Here is a 24,145-nt window from a genome sequence, read left to right as displayed (position 1 = left end):
TTTTGCCACACATGACTGGTTCTGACTCTAGGTCACATGGTATGGCACCATTGGCATTTTAAAGGCAGTAACAGCCTGTGGGTATATAAATTTTTAGGTTCTGCTTACAGCTCTTCATTGAGTCAGTAGTGGCGTAGGCACCCCAATACAGAGAGAGAGAGAGATTCAATGGATCCTGGAGAGGTTGGCCTGGCGGCATGCCTAGCATGCTACTTCAGATGGATAAGGTGAAAAATAAAGTGATGTGCACAGTTCACTATGAAAATACACAGCATACACAAAACGCAGTACTTAACACTCGACTAAAGTGCTGTGCACTTTAGTGATGTGCACAAGTGCACAGTGATGTGCATAAAGTGATGTGCACAGTTCACAATGAAAATACACAGCATACACAAAATGCAGTACTTAACACTCGACTAAAGTGCCTCATTGAGGCGGGTGTGTCTAAGAAAACTCAAAAGTGTCGTCATAGTGCAAGATACAAAGGCAGCGCTAGTCCATGGGTCAACAACATGTTTTGGTTCCAAGGATGACAGTGGGTGACTGTTAAGTGCAGGCATTAAAGCCATTCTTTGTAGTGTGTATAGCCTGCAAGTGCAGATTAGGTGGGCTATATCTTCGCACACTTTGTATGTAGGGCACAGTGGGGACGTTGCCTGTTTGATTTCAAATGGGAAATACTTTGTGTTTGCCACATTTAGAAAAATACAGTGTGGACATGCCCTGTCGCGCTTGTTAAAGCCACATGGCATGCAAAACTCGTTAATAAGATAGTGTGTGCAAATAGGTCTGTACTGCTTTTCTGAATCAGTCCAGACTGCATGCTGCATGTGCCACGCAGGAGGACATGACACCAGAGCTGATCTGTCACTCCTAACGAAAGGTATATCAGGCACCAATGCACACAGGCGACCCAGCAAGAGTGCGGGTCACCTGCACAGTTGCCTCGGTACTTTTGATTAGAACTGTATACTTACTTCACCAATGGTCCGAGAAAACCGTAACAACAGCAAAGCTACGTGAACTTATCAATAAACATGTTTCAATACATTGGAAATCATGGTTTTCTTTAGGATGGGCCTTGTGTGGCCTCTGAGACCTGTATTGAACCTGTAGACCTGTATTTGTATTTGTAGATGTCACTTTCACTCTGCACACTGGCCAAGTCGGTAGGTGTAAGAGACATTGAGGTGGGCACCGTAGCCTTCAGCATTGATTCTGTGCCACCTTTTTTGGGAGTTGACTAGGTCGAGATGTGCAGCAGAAATCTCATGACATTAAGAATTTTTGTAACTATTAACAATTAATGTAAGAATTCATTACTATAGCTGCCAGTTGACTTACTATAACGGGGCTGTACAGCATCTGCTTCAGATATTTTTTTTTTTCTGCTGGATGCAGAATTGGCCTATCTTCAACATCATTGAAAAATTTCTTTACTGCCATGATGCATGAACTAAAATTAAAAAGCAGCTTATAGCAGACCTGAACCGGTCGCATAGTGTTAATTTTAAGACTCTGCAAGTGATCCCGTTCCTATCACACAGGGCTTCCGGGCACGTGGAACGCTTTGCAGACTTGATGGTCAAGGATCTCAAGAATGGTGAATGCTTCAGGCTCGACCACCTTATCAAAGGTATCTTCTCCTCTTCCGTCTGTGCGCTAGCATATTTCAAGCTTTAGTTGTGTTAAACTGCAACCTTTCATGTTTGTGTTTCTTGCAACATGTTCAAGAGCGTGCAGTTTCTCTTTTTTGTGAGTTTGCAGGGACATCGTCATCATCATCAGCCTGGTTATGCCCACTGCAGGGCAAAGGCCTCTCCCATACTTCTCCAACTACCCCGGTCATGTACTAATTGTGGCCATGTTGTCCCTGCAAACTTCTTAATCTCATCCGCCCATCTCACTTTCTGCCGCCCCCTGCTACGCTTCCCTTCCCTTGGAACCCTTAATGACCATCGGTTATCTTCCTTCCTCATTACATGTCCTGCCCATGCCCATTTCTTTTTCTTGATTTCAACTAAGATGTCATTAACTCTCATTTGTTCCCTCACCCAATCTGCTCTTTTCTTATCCCTTAAAGTTACACCCATCATCAGCAGTGGGCGTAGCCAGGCTGATGATGATGATGAATTGTGACACTTATCTTTCTTGCTGCAACTGTAGAGAGAGTGCCTGTTCACAGCATCCTTATGAAACAGTCTGGGAATTTTTTAATAACCAGTCAACATTTTGAGCAATAAAACAGTCCTTAGTATTTCTCTCCAAATTTCAGTATTGTTTGGCTTCGACTATAGTATTTTTGAAATACAAGGTTGACAGGTCTGCATGTGCAGTTCACCCTTGGTCTTCATTTGAATGGTGTTTGATGCTGTCGTTATGGGCTGGTGTGCAGTGTGGCGAAGTGGACTTGCAAATTTAGGAACGAGTTAATTTGCTAAGCAGCAATGACCTTTGTGCAACATTAGTTGCATCATTACTATGTTGTGGAGCTGGCATGATCAGCAAAAGCTGCATGCAATGACAGTTAGCTGCTCCATCATCTGTTTATTGTGCAGTGCATGGGTGACGATGATGCTTGTAGTCACAATCACAGTGTGAAGACATAAGCATAATGCACAGGACTAATCTCTTGTCACATGCAGAATAAGTGAGAGCAGAGTGAATATGTGTGCATGTGCATGGCAACCTTGACATAACATACCTAAGCTATGTTCCTATTGGTTGTTTTTTTCCATTCGCAGTTGATCTTTCAATTTATCTGTTTCAAGCCACTTCAGAAAATACTAGGGCAACTTTATACTGTGCAGGCAGTGTTACAGCAGAAGTCTGAGCTTGCAGCTGATTGCTTTGTAAAAGTTTTGAGTGGCAACTGCTCACCTATGTTACATTTAATTTTTCTTGATCATGCATTAAGTGCATGGCTTTTGCAATATCATTATTTTTGCTCAATTTATTATTGATGATGAATGATGATTTGCAAATGTTAATTTTATCCATGCTGCTGACCTGGAACAGCCCACCTGGAAAAGCTGTGTGCTGATAAGAAGACGACAGCTGAACAGAAGGCAGAGTATGAAGACATTGTGGTCAAGGTGTGCTGTGCCTTCTTATTGATTGCATTATAAGAAGAATGGCAGTTCAATAAGTGTGTGTTTTGAATGAGTTTTGTAAAATGCCTGAATAGAAGAATCTTCGTGACACCAGGCAGAGGTCAAGCTGTGCTTGTGTCTCTCGTTTTTATTATTTTATTTGGCAATTAGTCAGTATTAAGCATGTGATTGAAACACTGCAGTGCAATATCCTTTGGCAACATAGCAAAACCTGACACTCATGGCAGCCCAGCTGTCAGTGGGAACTAAAATTTGCCTGGCCTTTTCACCTTCTATGTGCTAGCTGCTAGTTAAGAGTTTAAAATTTTGGATTCATTCACTGTATACATCACAAAATGTCACTAAGACTTGAAAGGCAAGCTTGTTTTTAAGGTTAATAAAAATTCACTAAATTTAGCAACTTTCTCTCCAAGTTACCAACATTGAGTCACATAGTTACTAATTAGATGCTATAATTGAGGTGTCCATTGTGTTACAAGTGTGTTATTTTTTTTCGAATAAAGTTGTGTGCTTTTGTGCTCATTGCAGCTGGACGGCATGACTAAAGATGAGATGAATGCTGTTCTGCGGCGTTTTGCGATCAAGTCCCCTACAACGGGAAATGATCTGAGTGATGCCATCGAGTTCAACCTCATGTTTTCTACATGCATTGGCCCCTCGGGCCTTGTTAAAGGGTATGTACCACGTTGGTTTCAAATTGCTACACTTCTCGTTGACACTGTGTGGTACCCATTTCACATAGACAATGCCTCTTCAATAAATAAAGTTCTACTCTCCTGTTACAACAGAAGTTTAAGGCCCTTTGATTTCTGTCCTGGGCTCACTAGAAGATAATTGATGCTTTTTTTTTTATCAAAAGCACTGCATCAGCTTGTGTCTGTGAATTGCATAGAACACTATGCTCATAATGAAATGGCTTGTGTGTGGCAGTGGTTCACATTTGAGCGCATGACTGTATAAAGTGTCAAGGAAACATTCTAACCATCACAGCTACGTTACTTCTGTTTCTGTTTATGCAAAATGTTGTGCTGCTGCTTATTGCCAGTAAGCAGAGGCCCTACTTCCTTTTGTTGCATGAGCCTCAACATTTTGCAGTCATGCAGTAATCGTTCCGTGCACTATCCAGGTACCTTCGACCCGAGACAGCACAAGGCATCTTTGTGAACTTCAAGCGCCTGCTCGAGTTCAATCAGGGTCGGCTACCCTTTGCTGCCGCTCAAATTGGCAACGCTTTCCGTAATGAGATCTCACCACGGTCGGGACTTATTCGAGTTCGGTGAGTCCACCTTAGAAATGGCATATGAGCAACATCGGAGCTTAGTGGATGAGATTTCTTAGTTTAGCCGACATAGCTTCTGAGCCATCCCCGATGGCAGATATCAAGGGAACAGTCTCATGTTAAAGGTCACCATGCATACTCGGCTGATGAGATAATATAGAAGTTTCTTCAGTTTTTTTGCCTCATACAGGTTCATGTTGTTACGGCAGGGCTTGGGGGGAAAAAAAAGGAAACATGGTGCTTGCTCACTAGAAGTGACAAGTGATAATGTACAGCAACCTTATTTCATAAGTGCCACCACTAAGGCTCAATAGCCAAGTTGGTTACATTCAGCTTTTATTTGACCGTTGCATGCACTGCAGACAACTTTGCTTCATGGAACACCTTAAGGCTCGATGACTTTGGTGCAATTTTCTTTGCATGTGAATATGGGAGCACACCTCTCTGCATCACTGTATGGCTTAATAGTTGGCTGTTTAGTGGCCATTGTTTCCCTGTATGTCTTCACCTTGTATGCATGTGCATTGTCTGAGCTATCCTGTGAACAATGCAGCCGTGTACTCAGAGGAGCCAAGTTTCATTGGCACATCTTGCACCTGCTTCTCACCTTCCTGAAGTCCACTGATCTAGTTGACGAGAAATAAAGAGCAACTCGTTGGATTAAGTACACAGACAAGTGCCAGCAGTTTTGCTAGGCTAGACCTTTCTGCAGTAATACAACATGCAAAAGCAAACACATTTATCTAACAAACAGCAGTAACACTAATTTGGGCAGGCTGATGTGATTCTCACACATACACACACACAAAAAAAACATGCGCACTCCATCTAGTAGCTAGTATTTAGGCTTTTACAGGTAAGCAGTATAGTAGAACTCGGTCAAGCTTTTGGAAATGCCACTTCTCCCTTCTCTCCAGTGAGTTCACCATGGCTGAGATTGAGCACTTTGTGGACCCCTCTAACAAGGCACACCCAAAATTTGCGTCTGTGAAGAACCTGGAGATGGTGCTCTACTCAGCCTGCAACCAGATGGATGGCCAGCCGGCACAGAAGATCACCATTGGACATGCAGTCGAGAAGGTATGAGAACAGGCATGAGCTGGCCATGTCATCATGATAGCTTCCTTAATCGACAGTTATGTCTTATCCAAGTCATGTCTGTGCGTAGGGTTTGGTGGCCAACGAGACCCTGGGCTACTTCCTAGCTCGTATTCAGCTATTCCTGGAGCGTGTGGGTGTCGACCCTGCACGGCTACGGTTCCGGCAGCACATGAGCAACGAGATGGCCCACTATGCCTGCGACTGTTGGGATGCAGAGTGCAAGACATCCTATGTGAGTGCTGTTTTCTTCCTCCTTCAATGTCCCTTATTTCATGGTGTGACCTGATGCAACTGAAGCTCGACTTGACCAGTCTCATTCCTCTGTGCAAGGCATTGAGGGCAGCCTTTGCTTAATTTCATTGGTGTTGGGAGGAGATAAATGCAGTGAAAATCATCTTGCGTCCTTTTCTCTGGATGTTAGCAATTTCCTGAAAGCACTATTCAAGAACTTGTTCTTGCGACTGACTCATGAATTCTGAACTTTCCTCAGCTTTGCTAAACGCTAGTGGAATTTATATAGATAGCAACTCTGCAGTGGTATTAAAGGTGGACTAGATCACCTTTTAGATATACAGTCGAACCTCGATATGTTGAACAGTGCGGTGATCGCGAAATAGTTCGACATAGCCAGAATTCGATATATCATCATCATCATCATCATCAGCCTGATTACGCCCACTGCAGGGCAAAGGCCTCTCCCATACTTCTCCAACTACCCCGGTCATGTACTAATTGTGGCCATGTTGACCCTCCAAACTTCCTAATCTCATCTGCCCACCTAACTTTCTGTCGCCCCCTGCTACGCTTCCCTTCCCTCGGAATCCAGTCCGTAACCCTTAATGACCATCGGTTATCTTCCCTCCTCATTACATGTCCTGCCCATGCCCATTTCTTTTTCTTGATTTCAACTAAGATGTCATTAACGCGCGTTTGTTCCCTCACCCAATCTGCTCTTTTCTTATCCCTTAACGTTACACCTATCATTCTTCTTTCCATAGCTCGTTGATATATATATATATATATCATATATATATATATATATATATATATATATGTATATATATATATATATATATATATATATATTCGATATATAAGATCACATAAAAAATGTGTCAAAAGCTTGTACAAATCAATCAATGAAACAGCGCAATCAGGGGAACAATGATCCCCGATTGCACCCAAATCGTGGCGCAGTAAATACTCGTTTGAAGCTTCACATAAAGTATTTATTTCTGTGGCTGAAAGTACTGCAGTAGTGTAGCCTGCTGCTTACTGGCAGCCACGTGCTTAACCACGGTATCTTTAACATAGTCTAAACGATCCACAGGCGATAGGCCGGTACCTTCTATTGTGCCGCAGCAGTGGTGAAGAAGGGCCAAAGCAGCTACAGCCTCAATTGAAGGCCGGAGCAGGACAGCATGGGGGGGGGAGTGCTTGCGGGACCAACCTTGACAGTGTCTTCGTTTGGCCGCTACTTCCGCTGCAACCTCCGCGTTCGTCAATCGAAGCATTTTGAAACACTGTCAGCGGCGTCTGCCAAGGCGTCTATGAGTGAGCCAGTGAGCGCGCACTGTTGTGCGTCTTTGTAGATGCGAACTGCCATTACTAGTGAGGCGTCGCAGGCGCAGAGTGTGGCACCGAGGAGGAGTCAGTGCAGCAAATGCATTGCATCGTTCATGTTGTCAGTATGAAACTCTATGATGCTGTCGAACTAGCCAAGCCACCTCGTTTGTACGCCGCTCCGTTCAAATGGCGTCCTCGGCACTTTCAATGTGTGCAACCAGCGCCCTCTTGCAGCTATAGTGCGCAGCAGTTGGGAGCACCCCTCGCGCCATCGCTATCTTCTAGGGTATTGCGGGAAAGCTCGCCGCCTGTCAACAGAGCGCACCTGGTCTCGGAGGGCGGAGTTCGATACATCCATTTTACGTCCGACCCTGTTCGAAATAAAAAATTTGAAATGCATGTGATTTTCCAGGTGATATAGAAAGTGTTCGATATACGCAATAATTTACTATAACTATCGAGGTTTGACTGTATATGAAAGGAAGGAAAGTTAGAAGGTGGTTCGTATTGAAAGTTCAGTTTATGAGAAGTGCATTGAATCTCATGGTCATCATCAGCTGATGCATAGAAGACAAAGCTTTCTCCCAGTGATCTCCACTTGTTTTGTATTAAGCGGCACCATCTTGTTCCTGCGAATTTTCTGATTTAATCGCTCCACCTAATTCTCTGCCACCATCAGCGGCATTTCATTCCCTTGGCACCCATTCTTTAACTTTGAAACCATTGGTTGTTTGTTGGCTTGTGCAAATACTCGGTATTGTTTAATATTCAATAGAATATTGTGATGTGCAATATTCAATTCTGACTAAATTTCAGTGTACACCACATTAACAAACTTTTCAGAAATCCTCTGCTGACTTCTTATAGTTTCAATGTAAAGATATTTCAGTACTGCAGTAAACCCTCGTTAAACCGTACCCGCTTAAACAGTAGTTTCGTTTTAAAAGTAGTAAAGTCAATTCCCCGACTCAGCGCCCATTGAACATAATGTGTTTTGTATCTGCATAAACCGTACCAGCTCATTGCGTACAGAACGGTTAACATTTAGTGTTTCCACTTTTCGTCACATAACTACGGCGGTGCGTTGTCCCCATCAGGCAGCCCGTCAGAACAACAAGCCTCAGAGATCGGAGCAACGGCCTCCAAACGCCCTTTGCGTTCGCGCGTGAAGCCACATCGACATCAACATCATTTTGGCATCGTGCAAGCAAGGACTCGCGTCATGCCGAAGCTTGCACAAAAAAACACTGGGTGTTCAGCACAGAAGAAAAAGTGGACATAGTTTGTGCTATACAACGGGGCACGAAGAAGTCGGCGCTGGCACGCGACAGGCATCTACCGTTGACTACGGTGTGGGGCATTTGGAATGCGAAGAAGTTGCTCGGCAGTTTGCTGCAACCGCGAAAAGATGTCAGCTACGAGGTTTGACTTTTACACTGGAGCCTCGCTGGGTTTCTCTTGACGTTCGCAGCTCGGTGAAGCTGCGCGAGACAGCTGAGAGAGAGTGAAGGCTGAGTATAAAAATAGCATCGTGCAGCATAGCGACGCGGTGCGGGTGTGGAACCTAGCAGGGCAGAAGGAGTGGCGCAGCGGGGACACAGGTGGTGTGACGTCATTGCTTTCCAATAAAAACCCGTGTGCTCACTTCAGCGGTTTTCAAGAAGCTACCAGGTATACGACGTCGGAGCTAGCATTCATCAGAGCTAAGTAGCGGCAAATGCTGCCGCATCGCGTTAGTGCAGTGTCTGGCACACAACACCGATGCATATGGCGTCTTAACAAATCGCTTCTGTTGCGGCGGGCGCCTCAAATGGCAAGCCATCCCAACCGAAACGCCTCACAGAGGAAGTCTGCATTAATTTTTTGAAGCTTTAACTTCCCCCAGCTCTGCTGGTCTCTGGTGTCTGCGATAGCAAAGCCACGCATAATTTCTTGCCATCGTTGCCTCTGTTGTTGTCAAAGTGTCGCCTAACGACAGTGATGAGGACAACACGGAAAGCGGAAGCACGGACAATTCAGGCCTGACAGTAGGAGAAGCTGCGCATTACGTCAGCCTCACGAACGCAATCATCGTGACGAGGACAGCACCCCACAATGAAAAAGGCGTCCTGTGACTTCTGCAGCGCTGCCGCCCCCGTGCACGGAGAATATGCAATGCCAATGAAGAATCTGCCATGCGAGTATTTGCCATCAAGAGGGGGCTGGCTGAAAAGCTAGCTTGCATTTCTAGTAAGTTTGAGCCTGCTGTCATCGCTGCCAGGCCGCTGCGGCATCAAACAAAAATAGCAAACTTCTTGTCGCGCTTGTGTCGCGCTTTCACCCTTCTTTCTGCTCACGCCTCTTTCTTTCGTGCTTCCTTCTGCGGCTGTACTAGCTGCGCGTGCGGTGAAATGCATGTAACCTCCGTACTTGCGGGGATGCCACACAGTAATACATTGCACTTTTCAGACGCTGTCGTTTACGCATGCATGCGCTTTGACATACCGTATTTACTCACATAATGATCCCACTTTATTTGTAAAAGAAATTAACGAAAATTCAGGGGTGCTATCATTACGCCGGTTAAATTTCCCACGAAAAGAAACATTTTCTTTTTTCATCCCGCATTTGCTGTGGGATGACAAGCAGGGGGCTGCCGCTGTTAGTGTGGGATACCAAAACAAGAATGGCGGCTGGTGGAGCAAGCCAAACGCGCCGAATGTGATTACTTTTCTTCTCGTGAGTACATTACGTGCATTGAAACAGTTTCTTCCGTATCAGTAATGAATAATATCGTTAGTATCGGCAAGTTTGCAACAATAACGCAGCCATGTCCACTTTGAGGGGACAGAAACAGAGATAGGCGTGCTTAGCTGCCAGTGACATAGAAACACATGATGGGCATGCTGCGGAAACTGCGGCATTTGTCTTCACTGCTATCCTAATACGGCACGTTTCTGCTAAGGGTGGGCGAATATCTTAGCTGCGTTACAAGCGTCGGCGTAAGAATAGGGTACACTTCTAATGTATCAGTGTAAACGTGGCCACTATCGTTGCCGCTCGTGATTTGTTGCGTGCCCACGAGTGCAGACGAGAAGAATCGAAAGGCGCCCTTTATGTTGTTGTTGTTGACCAAAACCATTATGAAGCCTACAAATAATAAAGCCAAGGCAAGTTTGGTGGTAGTTTTTTTTTTTTTTTTTTTTCATGGAAGTGCAGAAAGTGATGAAAGGAATAAAATGGGGCATCTGCTTAAGAATGTTGGGTGCGTGCAGACTGCTTGGTATGTCTTCAAGAGTCGTCCTTGGCCATCACCTCTAGTCCGACCAACGAGTACGTCACAATTATTACTGACTCCCAGGCAGCTTGCCGTAGCTACGCGAGAGGCAGAATATCTTCAATCGCCCACCGACTCCTCAAACAAGCCTCCCAATTCTCGGACGTTGAAATAGTGTGGACTCCAGGACACGAGTCCCTCCGTGGAAATCAGCGTGCGCACGCTGTAGCCCGAGCTCATGCCTCCTGGGCGCCACAAGAGAGGGATACGGCCGCATCCATGGAGCCCGTAGCTTTACAATACAGCGCCATACTACAACACCACAGATTGAACAGACGACAATACCCGCCTCCACACAAGACCCTCTCACGTGAAGACGCCGTAACATGGCGACAACTACAAACCAACACATACCCCCATTTAAGCAGACTACACGCAATACACCCTACACTATATTCATACAAATGTCCCCTTTGTAATGATTACGCCTCCCTATATCACACCACATGGGCGTGCCCCAACGTGAAGGCGGCCCCGCAAATACCCAACCCCACACCCGAACAGTGGGAGGCCGTGCTGACTAGTTCAGACCCTCGTAACCAGCAGCAACTGGTGCGGCGGGCCCGGGAGACAGCAAGAGCCGCAGGAGCCCTGGACTAAGGGCGCCTCCCGCACAAGCAGAACTACACCTGCTTGTCCTTTCTTTTTAATAAATGTTTCTCCTCCTCCTCCTCCTCCGCGTAGCATTCGACAGATGGTAAGCGCGACAGTTAGCACACAACATATCGCTGCGACAATTTCAGGGTGCGATCATTACACAGGAAAGAAAAAAAATGAATTTTGACTGTAGAATTCAGGGGTGCGATCATTATGCGAGTAAATATGGTAGTTCAGATGTCCACCTCAAGCAAGAAATGTGAAAAAGAAACAAGAAACATTGTGCTTTTGAGGCTACCTTTTTGTCTGTAGTTTTCTCGGCCTCATCGTCTATTTTACATGCGTCACTCATAAATTACACGGCGCTTTGGTGGTGCGTGGTGGCGGAATCTATGGAAAATATCAACAGCACGTGCCAAGAGCCAACAGCGACTTTTTGGTGGATAGCTCATATGGTGACAACTTGTGAACTAATGAATTGATGGGCAGAATGCTTAATTTTGTTGCTTTCACTATAACAATCTTTCAGAATAACGAACAATTTACTGCGGTCCCCTGAAGTTCGTTATATCGAGATTTCACTGTAACAGCAGCCAAAATTTCGGATGCTGTATGGCATCTTGCTTGATTTCTTGACATGATCCACCCGTACGATGTCTGGAAACTGATGGCCATAAAAACAGTTCGCACCATTCAAGTTGTCTCTCATACATACCCATTCACTGATTTGATAGTTTCTTAGATATCTGAGAGTAGCATGGCCACCGCAAATACATCTGCATCAGCTGGGCATCAAACCGTAACTTTGGTTGCCGATGCATGGTGAAGGTGTGTTTGTTAAGCCTATCAGCTAAGGCAGTGAGACTGCAGTAAAAATTAAGGGCTGGCCAGCAAACAGTGTAGGTGGCAAACAATCACGAGAAATTTGCCACTATGCTGATATATTCATATTGTTCCAATACAACAGACACTTAAGAGACCTGGCGCGAAAGAAGACAAAGACTGGCATAGGGGCTTTGCGTGAGCTGGTTTCCATCTTGGTCTCTGGCTGCGCTTCTCTAGTAAATACATTGTAATTAGTAGTCAGACGGATACAGACGGATCATCGTTGACCGGACCTGAGATCACGTGTGGGGCTTCAACTGAGGGTTATATGCAGCACTTGGGTCTGTGGGGGACCAGCCGACAAATAGAGCAAACATGCCTACCAAGTTTGTCTGTGCACATAGTGGATGGAATCGTTGAAGCTCACGTGCTGATAGAAAGCACCGAGTTGAATTTGTACAATGCAGCCCAAACTGGTGGCATGAGCAGCCACATGTGCACAACGCTTCACCGAGATAATGTATGACATGCATCGGGACAAGCAAAGGTGAACGTGAAGCACTCCTGCAGCCTTGACCATCACAAAATTTCAAACAGACAGAACTACAACTCTGAAGAAAATTTTGTGATTGATTTTTCTGCATTGCTGGCATAAGAAAATGCTGAAAATCTTAACATCACTTTTAATATAAACTGTTTCCAGAAGTGAAACTGTTTCAATCTCTGCAGGTAAAGCCACCCCCCGCCCTTATGGATTTGTCAACTTCTGGCTGTTGTGTGGTAGTTATATGCAAATCCCACAACTTTTCACACTACCGTATAGACTCATGTAAAAGCTGCACCTGTGATGACAAATTGGGGGCTGCACCCTCAATTTGTCATCCCAAAGTTTTGGGGGGAAAAGATAACCAATGTAGAAGCAATCACGTTTGGTGCTTCGATGCTGTGCGTGCACATCGGCGAATTTTCACGCGCTGCGTACTTGCCCATGCCGCTACTAGATGCCCAGAGCCAGGGTGTGCACAAGATCTGTTGTGCGCACAAGTCGCCAGCACGCCAGTTGTGTCGGCACCATTTTGACCAAAAGGTTCAGTCCTGGGCAAGGGCTGCACCTCATCAAAATTGTTAAAAAAAGGTGTGGCCCTTACGTGAGTCTATACGGTATTTGCTTCGAATTGCTTTAAACCAGAAAATTGATATTTGAAGAAACTCATTTATTTGTGTTCCACATGTTACATGACCTGAACTGTTCCCCAAAGGTAGTTACGTGTAAATGTTAATGTGGTAAGCTACTTGAAATTTTGGGTTGAGAACTTGGGTTGAGAAAATGAAGGCAAGTTTACACTTGTTATATTTCTTGATGAAACCTCAGCACTGGTATAACAATGTTATGTCATGATTTTCATAGGATTTTCTTGTATTTGGTTTGCTTTGGTACAGGTTAAGCCCTTATTATTTCGTATGTAGCCTAGTCCTTGCTCAATGACATAGAGTAAGTAGATCCCAATTAGCTGGCTGAAAACTTACGGTGTCACGACTAGCTGGTTCAAGGACCTTAGGAAAGTGTTACCCCCTGTCGTTCATTTTTACGTCTTCTCTGGCTATTTTGCTATTGAAGAACCGTAATTTATGAATACAACTTATATTATCATTCCTTTTAAGTGCCTTTAAATAATATTCAATAGATTGGGTTAACTCGTACATGAAAATTCAGTCGGAAGTCTTGAACATAAGTTGAAAATATTGTTGCGGGACTCTCTAAACCGTTGCACTTTGCTAAACCACAGAAATTTGTAACCTGTTCTAGACTACATTCTTTGACATGATGCACCTGTGTGAGCGTGCACAATTCAGCTGTCAGCTGTCTTTTCTTGCATTTTCCTATACGTATATTATCTTTTTCTATGCCTTTCTGCTCAGGGCTGGGTCGAGTGTGTCGGTTGTGCGGACCGTTCCTGCTATGACTTGAGCCAACACACCAAGGCCACAGGTGTGCGTCTCGTGGCCGAAAAACCGCTGCCACAACCAATATCCTTTTACCTTCATGTGCTAGCACTGCTGTATCTAATATGTCGTGTGATATCTGTAACAGCAACATCCTTGTAATGCACGTGCACATCTCCTTTCCTAGTGCAGCCCGCGTGCCTTGCGCACGTGCAGAGACTAAGGATGCTGATATCGTGCATGTTGTCCTCATGCGTGTTTAGTGCTGGAGGTTGCGTAATCTTGAGTTTCGGAGACTTGTTGGAGTGAGAGGCAGACAAAGCATCCGCTCCCCGCTGCCAGCACTTTTCATGATACAAGTCGTCCCACTATGGGCCACACTATCAGCCGTGAGGGCGGAGTGGTCCCGAAATCGTGGCTGGCTTCACTTTTTACCGTCGATATAAAGATATCATCCACATGACATGAAACCGTATCTTTCGTCACCGACTCTCAAGTTCAACAAAATAATTCTTTAATATTCAAACTTAGTTTTTCTGATTGCCTGATAATAGGCCTCTTTCGGCCTACATCATGATGAGTCGGTCGCGTGATCTCCCAGTACATGCGGAAGTGTTTGGTGGGCAAAAATCATGCCGCACGCATGTTGGCACATGATTGACATCTTCATGTGTTGTGAGTGTAGTTGCTTTTATTGTGTGCTTTGTGCATGCCCACCAGGCCTGTTTGTCATGCCGGTGAGTTTCTATGCAGTGAGATGTGTAAATCATATGAAAAAAGAGTGTAATCGGCTGTTTTCGTTTCCTAAGAGAGAGAAGTGGCAACAACCATGGGTGCTTACAGCACGCTGTGACAAATGGCAGCCATCAGACGCCGACAGAATATGTGGAGTTCACTTGCGCTTTTCTTGAAAACTAACCAAGTGGCGGCTGTCTTGGCAGTGTCACAGCTGCTGGATAAAAAAAAAGGTGCAGTCTGTCACATGCATCGAAAACACTTTCATCCGCTGCAGCACCACCGGTTAGGACTGTTTGTCTGGGATCGGCATAGAAAATGCATCGGGAATGCGCTTGCAATGCTGTCACCCGACGTGTCCCAGCCCCCGCAGGTAGCACCGTTCAGCCCAGCCAAGCGGTCGAGAATGCAACTACGGCTGTCACATTCACTGCCATTGCAGCCCACCTGATGCAGCAGGCCGCACCTTTTCTTTTTATCCAGCAGCCATGGCACTCTGTCCTGCTGCTTTCATGCTAGATTACTTTCATTTAGAGTGCGAACACAAGAGGCAACTGCCGTTACAAATGCGATTACATTTACGTTTAGGTGATAACAGCACATGACACATAGGCAGCTCTCTACCTTATGTGGTGTATTAGATTAGTCTGAACTATGTGAGCATTGATTTGCTACTTTGGCAAACAAGAATTTAAACCTCCTGCTGCTTAGATCCGCTGTGACACTGGCACTTTCGATTGCGACCGAACCAGATCCAGATTCATTCAATCATGATAAAGCTTCTTGATCACGATCACAGATATCAATCGTCTGCACCCTGAATGCTCATTGAGCTCAACCAAATGTCCACACTCATCCCTCCATATCAAAGCTGTACACATTAAGCAAACAGCACAATTTAATTGCTCCTTTAGCGTATTATCGAGGCGCGTTCATGAGATAAACATACCTATGTGTCGCTAAATCACACATTCTTCAGCCAACACTCTGGATAACTTTTCCAGCCATCTAGCAGGAAAGAATCGTAGTACCGCTAGCCGCAAGTGAACAGTTTCTCTCCGTACTGCTGATGGGCAGCTTTTGGCAGCGAACTCACGTACACAGACAAATTAATCACAGCAGATGTCATGGTAGCCATGGAGAAAGAGAAATTTTCTGCCCAACAGCTCTTTGCACACATCTCGCACTTTGCTTTGTGTGCAGCTCATGACATCACACACATTTACTGTTTACTAAAAGGAGAGGTCCAGTCGTAAAATTTTGCGACCCCTTCCATGTCAGAAAAATGCATTGGCAACTGCGCTTACATGAACGATCAAATTTCAATGTGACGAAATTTCAATATAACAAAGCAAATTGAAGATTTTACCAATTTCGTTACATCATGGTTTAAATGTAATTACAATGTCACTGTTTTGGTCTCTACTTTATATCCTCTCACTGGAGTAAGGTGCAGCTTTGTAAAGCTCTGCAGTCACACAATCTCCCAAATATTTTTAAGGTATTTGGGGATCTGTACGATCAATAAAATTTACTCATGACGACAACTTAGCTTCAGGATTTTCATTCAGGATGTGTTTAAGGAGACGATACGTGTGCTGCATGAAAAAATGGGTGGCATTATGTACCTCACAGCCAGCAGCCCTCCCTTCTGCAACTTTTCTGTTTATCAAGTTATGATGACAGAGAGTTCAAAGTACAAATCTCTCTGCACTTTGTGTTTTTCTTGATTCACATTGTGGTGTCAGCACAAGACTGTAGATGTGGTGGAAGCCCTTCCTAACAAAGCAGCCATCGGCAAGCAGTTCAAAAAGGAAGCCAAGCCAGTTTCGGATGCTATAGCAGCACTTGCCCCTGAGCAGGTTGATCTTCTCGAGAAGGATCTGAATGAGAAAGGGTGAGTGTTTCGTGCTTGATTACATCAGATGATTGTTGAAGTTTGCAGACCTTAACATGTGTTGTCTTCTGGTGCTATCTGCACTGGGGTAATGTTAATTTTCAGTTAATAGAGATGCTTAGCAAATGTGTGTACTATTTAGCATTACTTTTTAGTAGAGTACCAGGATAGTAGGCTGTGAACAGCAGTGGTAACTTCTGGAGCCTGGTGACACTGTGCTCAACTAAACCTTGTTGGCCTCTATTTTGAGGCTGTCCATTCTTGGTACATATTAGGGCAGTTAAATTTAGAAGGTGGGGTAGGGGGGTGGGGGGGCTCAGAGCAGAAGTAGAGGCAGGGGTAGGACAGATACTGTCATGCTGAAATCAGAAAATGTGGTTGGTCTAAGCTCCTTCTGAGCATTGGCGAAATCATACTAGAAACATATAGTTTTATACATACCACTAGCACAATTAAAAGACAAGACTCCCTGTAGTACTTACATTTAGGTGCATGTTAAACAACCTTGGGTGGTCAAAATTAACCTTGGGCTCTCCACTATAGCATCTCTCAAAGCTGCAGGGTTGATTTAAAATGTTAAAGCTCATTGAACTCTTCACTTTGCATGTTATGAGGGCCACATGCTCAAATTCATTCAATGTGCAGTTGATTTTAGTGCTACATCCGTGATGCCCAATTTCGTTGTATTGTAAAAGCTTTCTTTTAAAAAAAAAGGTCAACCATTCATCAAAGCCCATAACGACAACTTTTAATACTAAATAATTCATTTTTCCATACGTGTTCTAACTAAACCAGTAATGTGATACTTTTCAATGCTGTTCATGAAGTTGCATGAACTTCCTTAAGCATAGTGGTTCTATGTGCTAGTCAAAGTCTTCATAAAACAGAGATTCACAGGAAGATGAAAATTTGAAGTAATCAACTGTGCCTCAGTGATGATGATGATGAAAATGACATCAAAAACAGCTAATGTAGTCTCAAATGCTCGTTCATTCCTAGTTCACTTAATCACTTTATCAAAATGGCTCTTGTTTTGTATGAACGTGTATTTATGGGAGCTCATAGGCTGGAGCCTACATTGTGACAAGGGGACATGTTAGGACTCCAGCCTGCACATCCCTCGCTCAGCCACTCGTGATTACTTCAGAGCCCTCATGTTTCTTGTGAACGTTCTTGTGATGGTTGCTGACTTGCCATGCAGGGAGTCTGAAGTGGCTGTGGGCGACTCAAAGGCGATGGTCACAAAGGACATGGTTCAAGTCAAGCGTTACCAGAAGACTGTGCATGGTGTGTGCAATGCTGGCTACCTTATAAGCTATGGTCACTTTTTTCCCTTGAAATGTACTCTCCTGATTGATCAAGCTGTCCATGCATGTTAAAATTTAGAATATGCGGGGGCTCATGATGCTTGCTAGTGACTTTCTCCTGTGGCTGAACTATAAGTAATGCGGGTACATTCTGGTGCTGAGCACACAACCCATTTTCAGCTTTCTTGCTTCGACTAAAACTAGCAGTTATGATGTTATAATGAATATGACTTCTATATTAACTACTGCTTTCGTGGTTGCTCAGCATGCTAAAGTTATAGCCATGCTAGCCTTCTTGCATTTACAAAGTCAAAACACAACACAGAAAAAAAAAAGGGACAACCTTGGGCCTCCTAGATGTTACACTACATATAGCAAATGCAAAGTTGGTTGGTCACTGTTTGCAAATAGTTACAAGCAGGAATTCAATGGAAAATGGTGAGCCACCATATTGTAAAACCAGTGACGATGGTCATTGTTGGTGCAGTCCTGGCTTGTTACACTACTAGAGTGAGTGCTAATCTTTTGTCGTTTTTTTTCTACAGAAGAAATCTTTTTGTAGAATTGAGTGAATGTGAGGTATTCTGTAGTGTATATTGGTAGTCATTGTTAAGTCTCACTTTCTTCAGGCATGCACAGGGAACTTGAGCTTGTTTGCAACATTTTGCAAAGCTAAATTGAGTGGTGGAGCATGATAATAGCTCACATCTGTCATGACCTTGGAACACCGAGGCACACATCAGGGCAGCAAACCTTAAAGGGACACTAGGGAGAAAAATAATTTGAGCTGTGAATATTTGTAAATTGCCCTTCTACAACACTAAAAAGCCACTCATATTAAAGTAGGCTTGACAAGCTGGTAAAGAAGCAAAAAAAAAGAGAGATTGGAGGCGACTTCTTCTTTCGAGAACCTGCACCAGCTCACCTTGACATCATGGATTTTGATGGAGCTGCTCACGCCTAGTTAATTTCTTTTCAGTGAATGTGGACTGCACTATATTCAAGAACAGCCGTAGAATTTTGAAAACATTTACTGAGGCACAATGAACCAAATATCGGAAAATATTTTTAAATCTGTAATGTCACATGATGTACACTGCCTTTGGGATTTTTATGGAAATTCAAGAAAAAGAAAACGTACAGCTTTATTTTATTTTCCGATAATCAGCTTATTACCACAAAATTAATAAAAAATGTCATTTGAAAGGATACTTTATCCGTCCAAACTCTTTAGCATCCCTTCAGAATATGTGTGAATGCACTTTGGAAAAGAATATATAGTATATACTACTTTATGTGTTAGGTAGGGAAGTGTCTGAACTTTAGGAAGTTGTAACATCTTGGTGTGAACACATCTTCCTCTCTTTTGCAGTGGATGAATTGGTACCTGGTGTGATTGAGCCATCATTTGGTATTGGGAGAATAATGTATGCCGTCTTTGAGCACAGTTTCCGAGTCCGAGAAGGAGATGAGCAGAGGACGGTGAGTTGACCCGTGGCACTAGAGTGGGCAGCTTGTCAGTAGAGTGGGCAACTTGCTAATTTCCTTTTGTTTGCTTGAGGTTTTTCAAATTTCCAACCAGTCACTGTTAACAGCAGCTGAAGGTACCATGCCATATTGCCTGTGTCTGACACTCGAATTGTAAATTGTGCCTCCAAAGAGGTCTCCTAGATAATTCTACTTGTTGTTAGTTGTATTATAACATCTGCCACATTAAGAAGAAGCGTATTGTTCATAAGGATGCGAGCTAAGCAGTGTACATGCTTTATTGTGCATTGTTGCAGCACATATTTGCAATCCGACATTCATTTGAGTGCAGCTGTGAAAATTAGTTATACATGTGCCTGAAACTTGCGAACTCTTGTGGCATTTGCCTACGCTTCTTGAATGACAAACCCAGAAGTAGCATATAGCGAACTGTTTTTGCAGCTTCACTTTATTTAGCAATGCCATAACTCGTTGACAGACTGCTTGCATGTATACAGTAGACGCCTAATTCAACTCCGGTTAGTTCGATTATACTGTTAATTTGATCCCTACCGAAGGTTCCCGCCAGCGCCCATACATTTCTTGAGCCTAAACTTACGCTATTTCGATCTGAATATTGGCCTTCGCAGAATAATTCGAAATTGAATGGTTGGCTTCGCCGCAATACAGCCGAGTTATGCGATGAAGCATACGCACATTATTGCGGTGCAGCATACCAAAAATGGAACGGGGCCACCGTCATAGGACATAGTACGCGTTTATTAATTATTCGTTCGCAAACGCGCCGTAACTGTTCACAGTACGAGCACCTAGATGCCTAATAAGCATAATGGCAGCCATTCGGAACTGTTTCTGACGTTAATGCGGCGATTTAAGCCCTCGTTTCGCCCGCCGTGCATGTATTTTATATGAGACCGTTAACGGAGCTTAGCACGCGTTCCTTTACTGTACGCGTGCGCGCGCGCCGTGCACCGGAAAGTGGAGGCAAACCATCTGTGTTTTGGGAAAGCTAGCGAAAAATATTGCCTTAAGGTGAAAAAACTCAAGTCGAGCGTCGTTCAACGCCAACAAAAGAGCTGGGGTCTATGTAAAGCTCTGAAGGCCTGCCAGCAAACATATTAGGCGTCTCGGTGCTCATACTGTGACCGGAGATGGCGCGTGTGCGTGTGTAAACTAACACATGCAGGGTTTCTGCCAACCGGGAAAAACGGGAATTGTCAGGGATTTTTAATAGTCTGGAAACACTCGGGGAAAACTCCGGGAATTTGTGCTTCTATCAGGGAAAATTTGGCTGTAATTTTATTGAAAGGGAACGAAAGTAATGGTAAAGCTGACTCGAGTAACGAAGAGGAATCGTAGCGAATTGTCTTTGACGCCCTTTCGTCGGCTTGAGGAGTTGCCAGTGCACAGTCAACGACCTGACTTTTCGGACGCCCGATAATTCCAGCGGTTTCGCGGAACCACTACGTACCCCATAGAGCATATGTATAAGAACGTCTGAAATTTCAGAAGCAAGAACCCTTCGCCGTCTGATTTTCCGGACTATCTGCCGTTATTTTGATTACCTCGCTGCTTCGAACCGGCTCTGGCAGCCGTAGCCAAGACCCCAGCAACGCTAGGCCTAGCTGCTTCGACGTTCGCTATTAAGCTTCTTGCCGTTTGGTGCCGTGTTTCTTCATTGAAAGAATTCGCCGCTGTCAGAAATGGCACGGACTCCAACTTAGTAATCTGCGCGATTAACTTCCAAGCTCGGAAAGCATGGCGCGTTGCATAATGCCGGATCCCGTAAGTCAGCTTCGCCTCAGTACAGCAATGTTACGCGGTGAAGCATACGTGAAAGTATAGCGGTACTGGCAGGCCTTCAAAGCTTTTTCGAATGCGCCTGCGGCGAGTTTAGCCCTTAAGGGCAGTAAAACACATGCATTCATTTTTTTCCGACTGCTTGATTTTTCGGACGTTTCCGCGGCCCCTAGGGAGTCCGAAAAATCAGACGTTGACTGTACAACTAACTGACCAAGAGGGTGTTTCAAATGGTCCGTGGGGCGAACACGTGGTGGAAGGAGGACAAGAACAGAAAGGACCTACGCATTGAGGAATCAATGGGAAAGGAAGCGTGCCAGTGCTTCTTTGAAGGAGCTTGAGCTCAAAAAACAGTGTTGGCTGATGCTGAGATGCAGGAGTCCCTAATACGAACCAAAATAAACTCTTTAAAGCAGTGAAACACAACACTGAGGCGCTGTGCACAGGCTGAGAGTATGTCAGGACAGTTGTAGTTACCAGCTGTTGAGAGAGAATCTCACTTGTGACAAAGTTCAGGTCTCACACCATTGAGCTTGCTATCAATTGATAGAAGTAGCTCATCTTCGAAAATATTTGCTTCTGTATGCATCTCCTCTTTAGTTGTATTTGGGAATGTTCGACAATGGGTTTTACCTTTTTCGAAGATATTTTTTGCGCTGTGCATTTTACTAACCCCCTCCCTTCTGTTTTCTTTTTGAATAAAATAAACACTACTCCTTACTATTCAAACTGGATTAAGTTTTTTTTTTTTTTTACGTGCTTACTAGTGAGTGACAGCATCGGGCGACATAGTGTCAGCCCATCTTGACATGAAATGTTCTGTGTTACTCAGGGAGGTTTGCAAAAGCACTCAGGGAAAACCTGGAAAACTCTGGGAATTCGGAAACGTCAACTTGGTAGACACCCTGCACATGCTATGTCCCGTAACAGTGGCACTTTTTCCCACTTGGTATGATTCACCTCATAGCATGGATGTTTTGTGGCGAAGCTAAATTTAGACACGTACTGCCAAGTGAATGAACGGCATGTTTCGCCATTTATTCCACCTTTTGTTTGTATTCAACCCGCTGGATAATCCGACCAGTTTCGTTGGTCCAGTCGTGATCGAATTAATGGAAGTTTAATGTGTGTATGTGTATTTGTGCATCTATACATACACCATAGGATATGAAGTGCTTTTTGTGTTATTTTCTTTTTCAATCTTCGTGATAATCATTATGGGAAAGACTGTTTATTATTTAAGGTACATATGACATTGGGGCACATTTTTAATTCATTCTCTTTTTATTTGGGCTCTACCATTCTCAAAGCAGGTGCTGTGCCTAGATTTAGGGGTTGCTTAATTATGGTAGTTGCCATTGCAAGTGCACTTTGTGATAGCGTGATTCTTATTACCTTGTAGTACTTCTCCCTGCCTGCTGCTGTTGCCCCACTCAAGTGTTCCGTGCTGCCACTGAGCAACAATCCAGACTTTACCAAGTTTGTGCAGCAGATCTGTAAGTTTTCAGAGTGCATTCTATTGTGGTCATATTGCAGAGCGCCACTTGTCACAATGTGGGGACATTTGGCTGCTGAGCAAATAGCCGCAGGTTTAACTCCTGGACACTTCGGTCTCATTTTGATGAAGTTGTATGCAAAAACATCCATGTATTGAGATTTTGACGGACGCTAAAGATTTCCAAGTAGTTCAGATTAATTTTGGGACCTTCACTCTGCATACCTCATAGCACCTTTGCATTTTTGGAACTGCAAGTGCTCTCCATCAGCCATAACTCTTCAGGGCAGTTACTTGTTTGCTCATAAATCTGAAAAAAAGCAGATTTTTATGACTGCTAGCTATGAGTACACTGTTTCTCCTTAAGAGAAAGTGTTAACTCGGACCCAAACTCAGATTTTCCTTTCAATTACTGTGTGTAAAATGCAGAAATGCTCTCATGAGAGACAACCACTGGAGCAATTTGAATGAAATTTGTTGAATTTAAGAGGTAAAGCTATATCATATTGACTGTCGAAAGCAGAATGTTGTTTAGGACCTCATACTTTTTACAAAAATTGCTTACGATTGGTAAGCTTCAGAAAAATTTAACATAAAGTTTACAAATCCTTAACGCTGCACCAAAAACATGTATCACAGTTCTGTAAACTGCATCTCTTAGAGCATCTGAAGTTGACAACTATGATAGTACATGTATGAGTTTGCAGCTTGTGTCGAATCGTTGCCATGCTTACGGGGGTGTTGCGAAAGCCCTGCTTACAAACTGGTGGTACACTTGAGAGCTGTGTATAATCCGTCAGTTTTGTCCACTTTAAATGTCCTAATAGGCATAGGATTGTGATATCATCATTTATTATGCAGTTACAGAGTTACTCCTGTTCCTCTATGCAGCATCTGCACTGACACAGCATGATGTGGCACACAAGGTTGACGACAGCAGTGGATCCATAGGTCGTCGCTATGCCCGCACTGATGAAGTTGCAGTCCCCTATGGCATCACGGTGGACTTTGACACTTTGCGGGAGCCACACACAGCCACCCTGCGTGAACGAGACACCATGCTGCAAGTCCGGTGCCCTGTAAGTTGGCCAAGCAGTATATTGATCACTGTATAGCTTGATAGACCATTTGATGCATTTAAATTCTGAATCTGAGAACACTGCTAAAGAATGCACAGACAGCAACTAATGCACAGAAGATGCTGCATCCGCTTGAGTTGGCAATAGACCCTTTATGCATCTCATCATTAGGCAGTATTGCAAGAAAAAAAAAAGCCAGTGCTCTGCTGACTATGCCACGAGCTCATCTGCACTATCATGCGCTCTAAAGAGTCGCTAATGCTCATGAGGTACATGGTGCATGTTGGTGTACGAGGAATTCAGACAGTAAAGGGGAGCTGTAAGGCAGTAATAACTTGTCGCTAAATTAATTCATTGTTAGAAAGCCAGTGGTGGTGACAAGAAAAAGTGAGATCACTAGATATAAGAGAAGAAAGTGACAGTGGCTGACAAGTGCACAAGTACATTTAAAATATAAAATGAGGCATTTTATGCTCACCTTTATTTCTGGTTTGATATCAGTAATGAATTTTTTTTTCATTCTTATGACTTTGTCTGCTAAAATCAAGGAGGCGTAAAGTTTTCGGTATACTGTAGCTATTTCTCCACTTAAATAATTAT

At 43.9% G+C, this 24,145-nt stretch overlaps 1 protein-coding gene across 1 annotated transcript in view; it reads left to right on the top strand.

The window, feature by feature from the left end:
• The window catches only part of GlyRS (glycine--tRNA ligase), a 29,651-nt gene that overhangs the window by 4,760 nt on the left and 746 nt on the right, over positions 1–24,145 (top strand). Inside the window, exons 5-16 of the mRNA XM_072286462.1 lie at positions 1,551–1,639; positions 3,022–3,098; positions 3,645–3,790; positions 4,243–4,392; positions 5,313–5,475; positions 5,564–5,728; positions 13,721–13,829; positions 16,232–16,376; positions 17,578–17,663; positions 19,056–19,165; positions 22,374–22,467; positions 23,358–23,545. Coding sequence (XP_072142563.1) covers positions 1,551–1,639; positions 3,022–3,098; positions 3,645–3,790; positions 4,243–4,392; positions 5,313–5,475; positions 5,564–5,728; positions 13,721–13,829; positions 16,232–16,376; positions 17,578–17,663; positions 19,056–19,165; positions 22,374–22,467; positions 23,358–23,545 — 1,522 coding nt within the window. The remainder of the gene's footprint in view (positions 1–1,550; positions 1,640–3,021; positions 3,099–3,644; positions 3,791–4,242; positions 4,393–5,312; positions 5,476–5,563; positions 5,729–13,720; positions 13,830–16,231; positions 16,377–17,577; positions 17,664–19,055; positions 19,166–22,373; positions 22,468–23,357; positions 23,546–24,145) is intronic.

Source organism: Dermacentor andersoni, chromosome 2, assembly GCF_023375885.2.
Source record: "Dermacentor andersoni chromosome 2, qqDerAnde1_hic_scaffold, whole genome shotgun sequence".
NCBI classification, from domain to species: Eukaryota; Metazoa; Arthropoda; class Arachnida; order Ixodida; family Ixodidae; genus Dermacentor; species Dermacentor andersoni.
The sequence above is the reverse complement of the archived record's forward strand: the minus strand, read 5'-3'. Positions and strand labels throughout refer to the sequence as shown.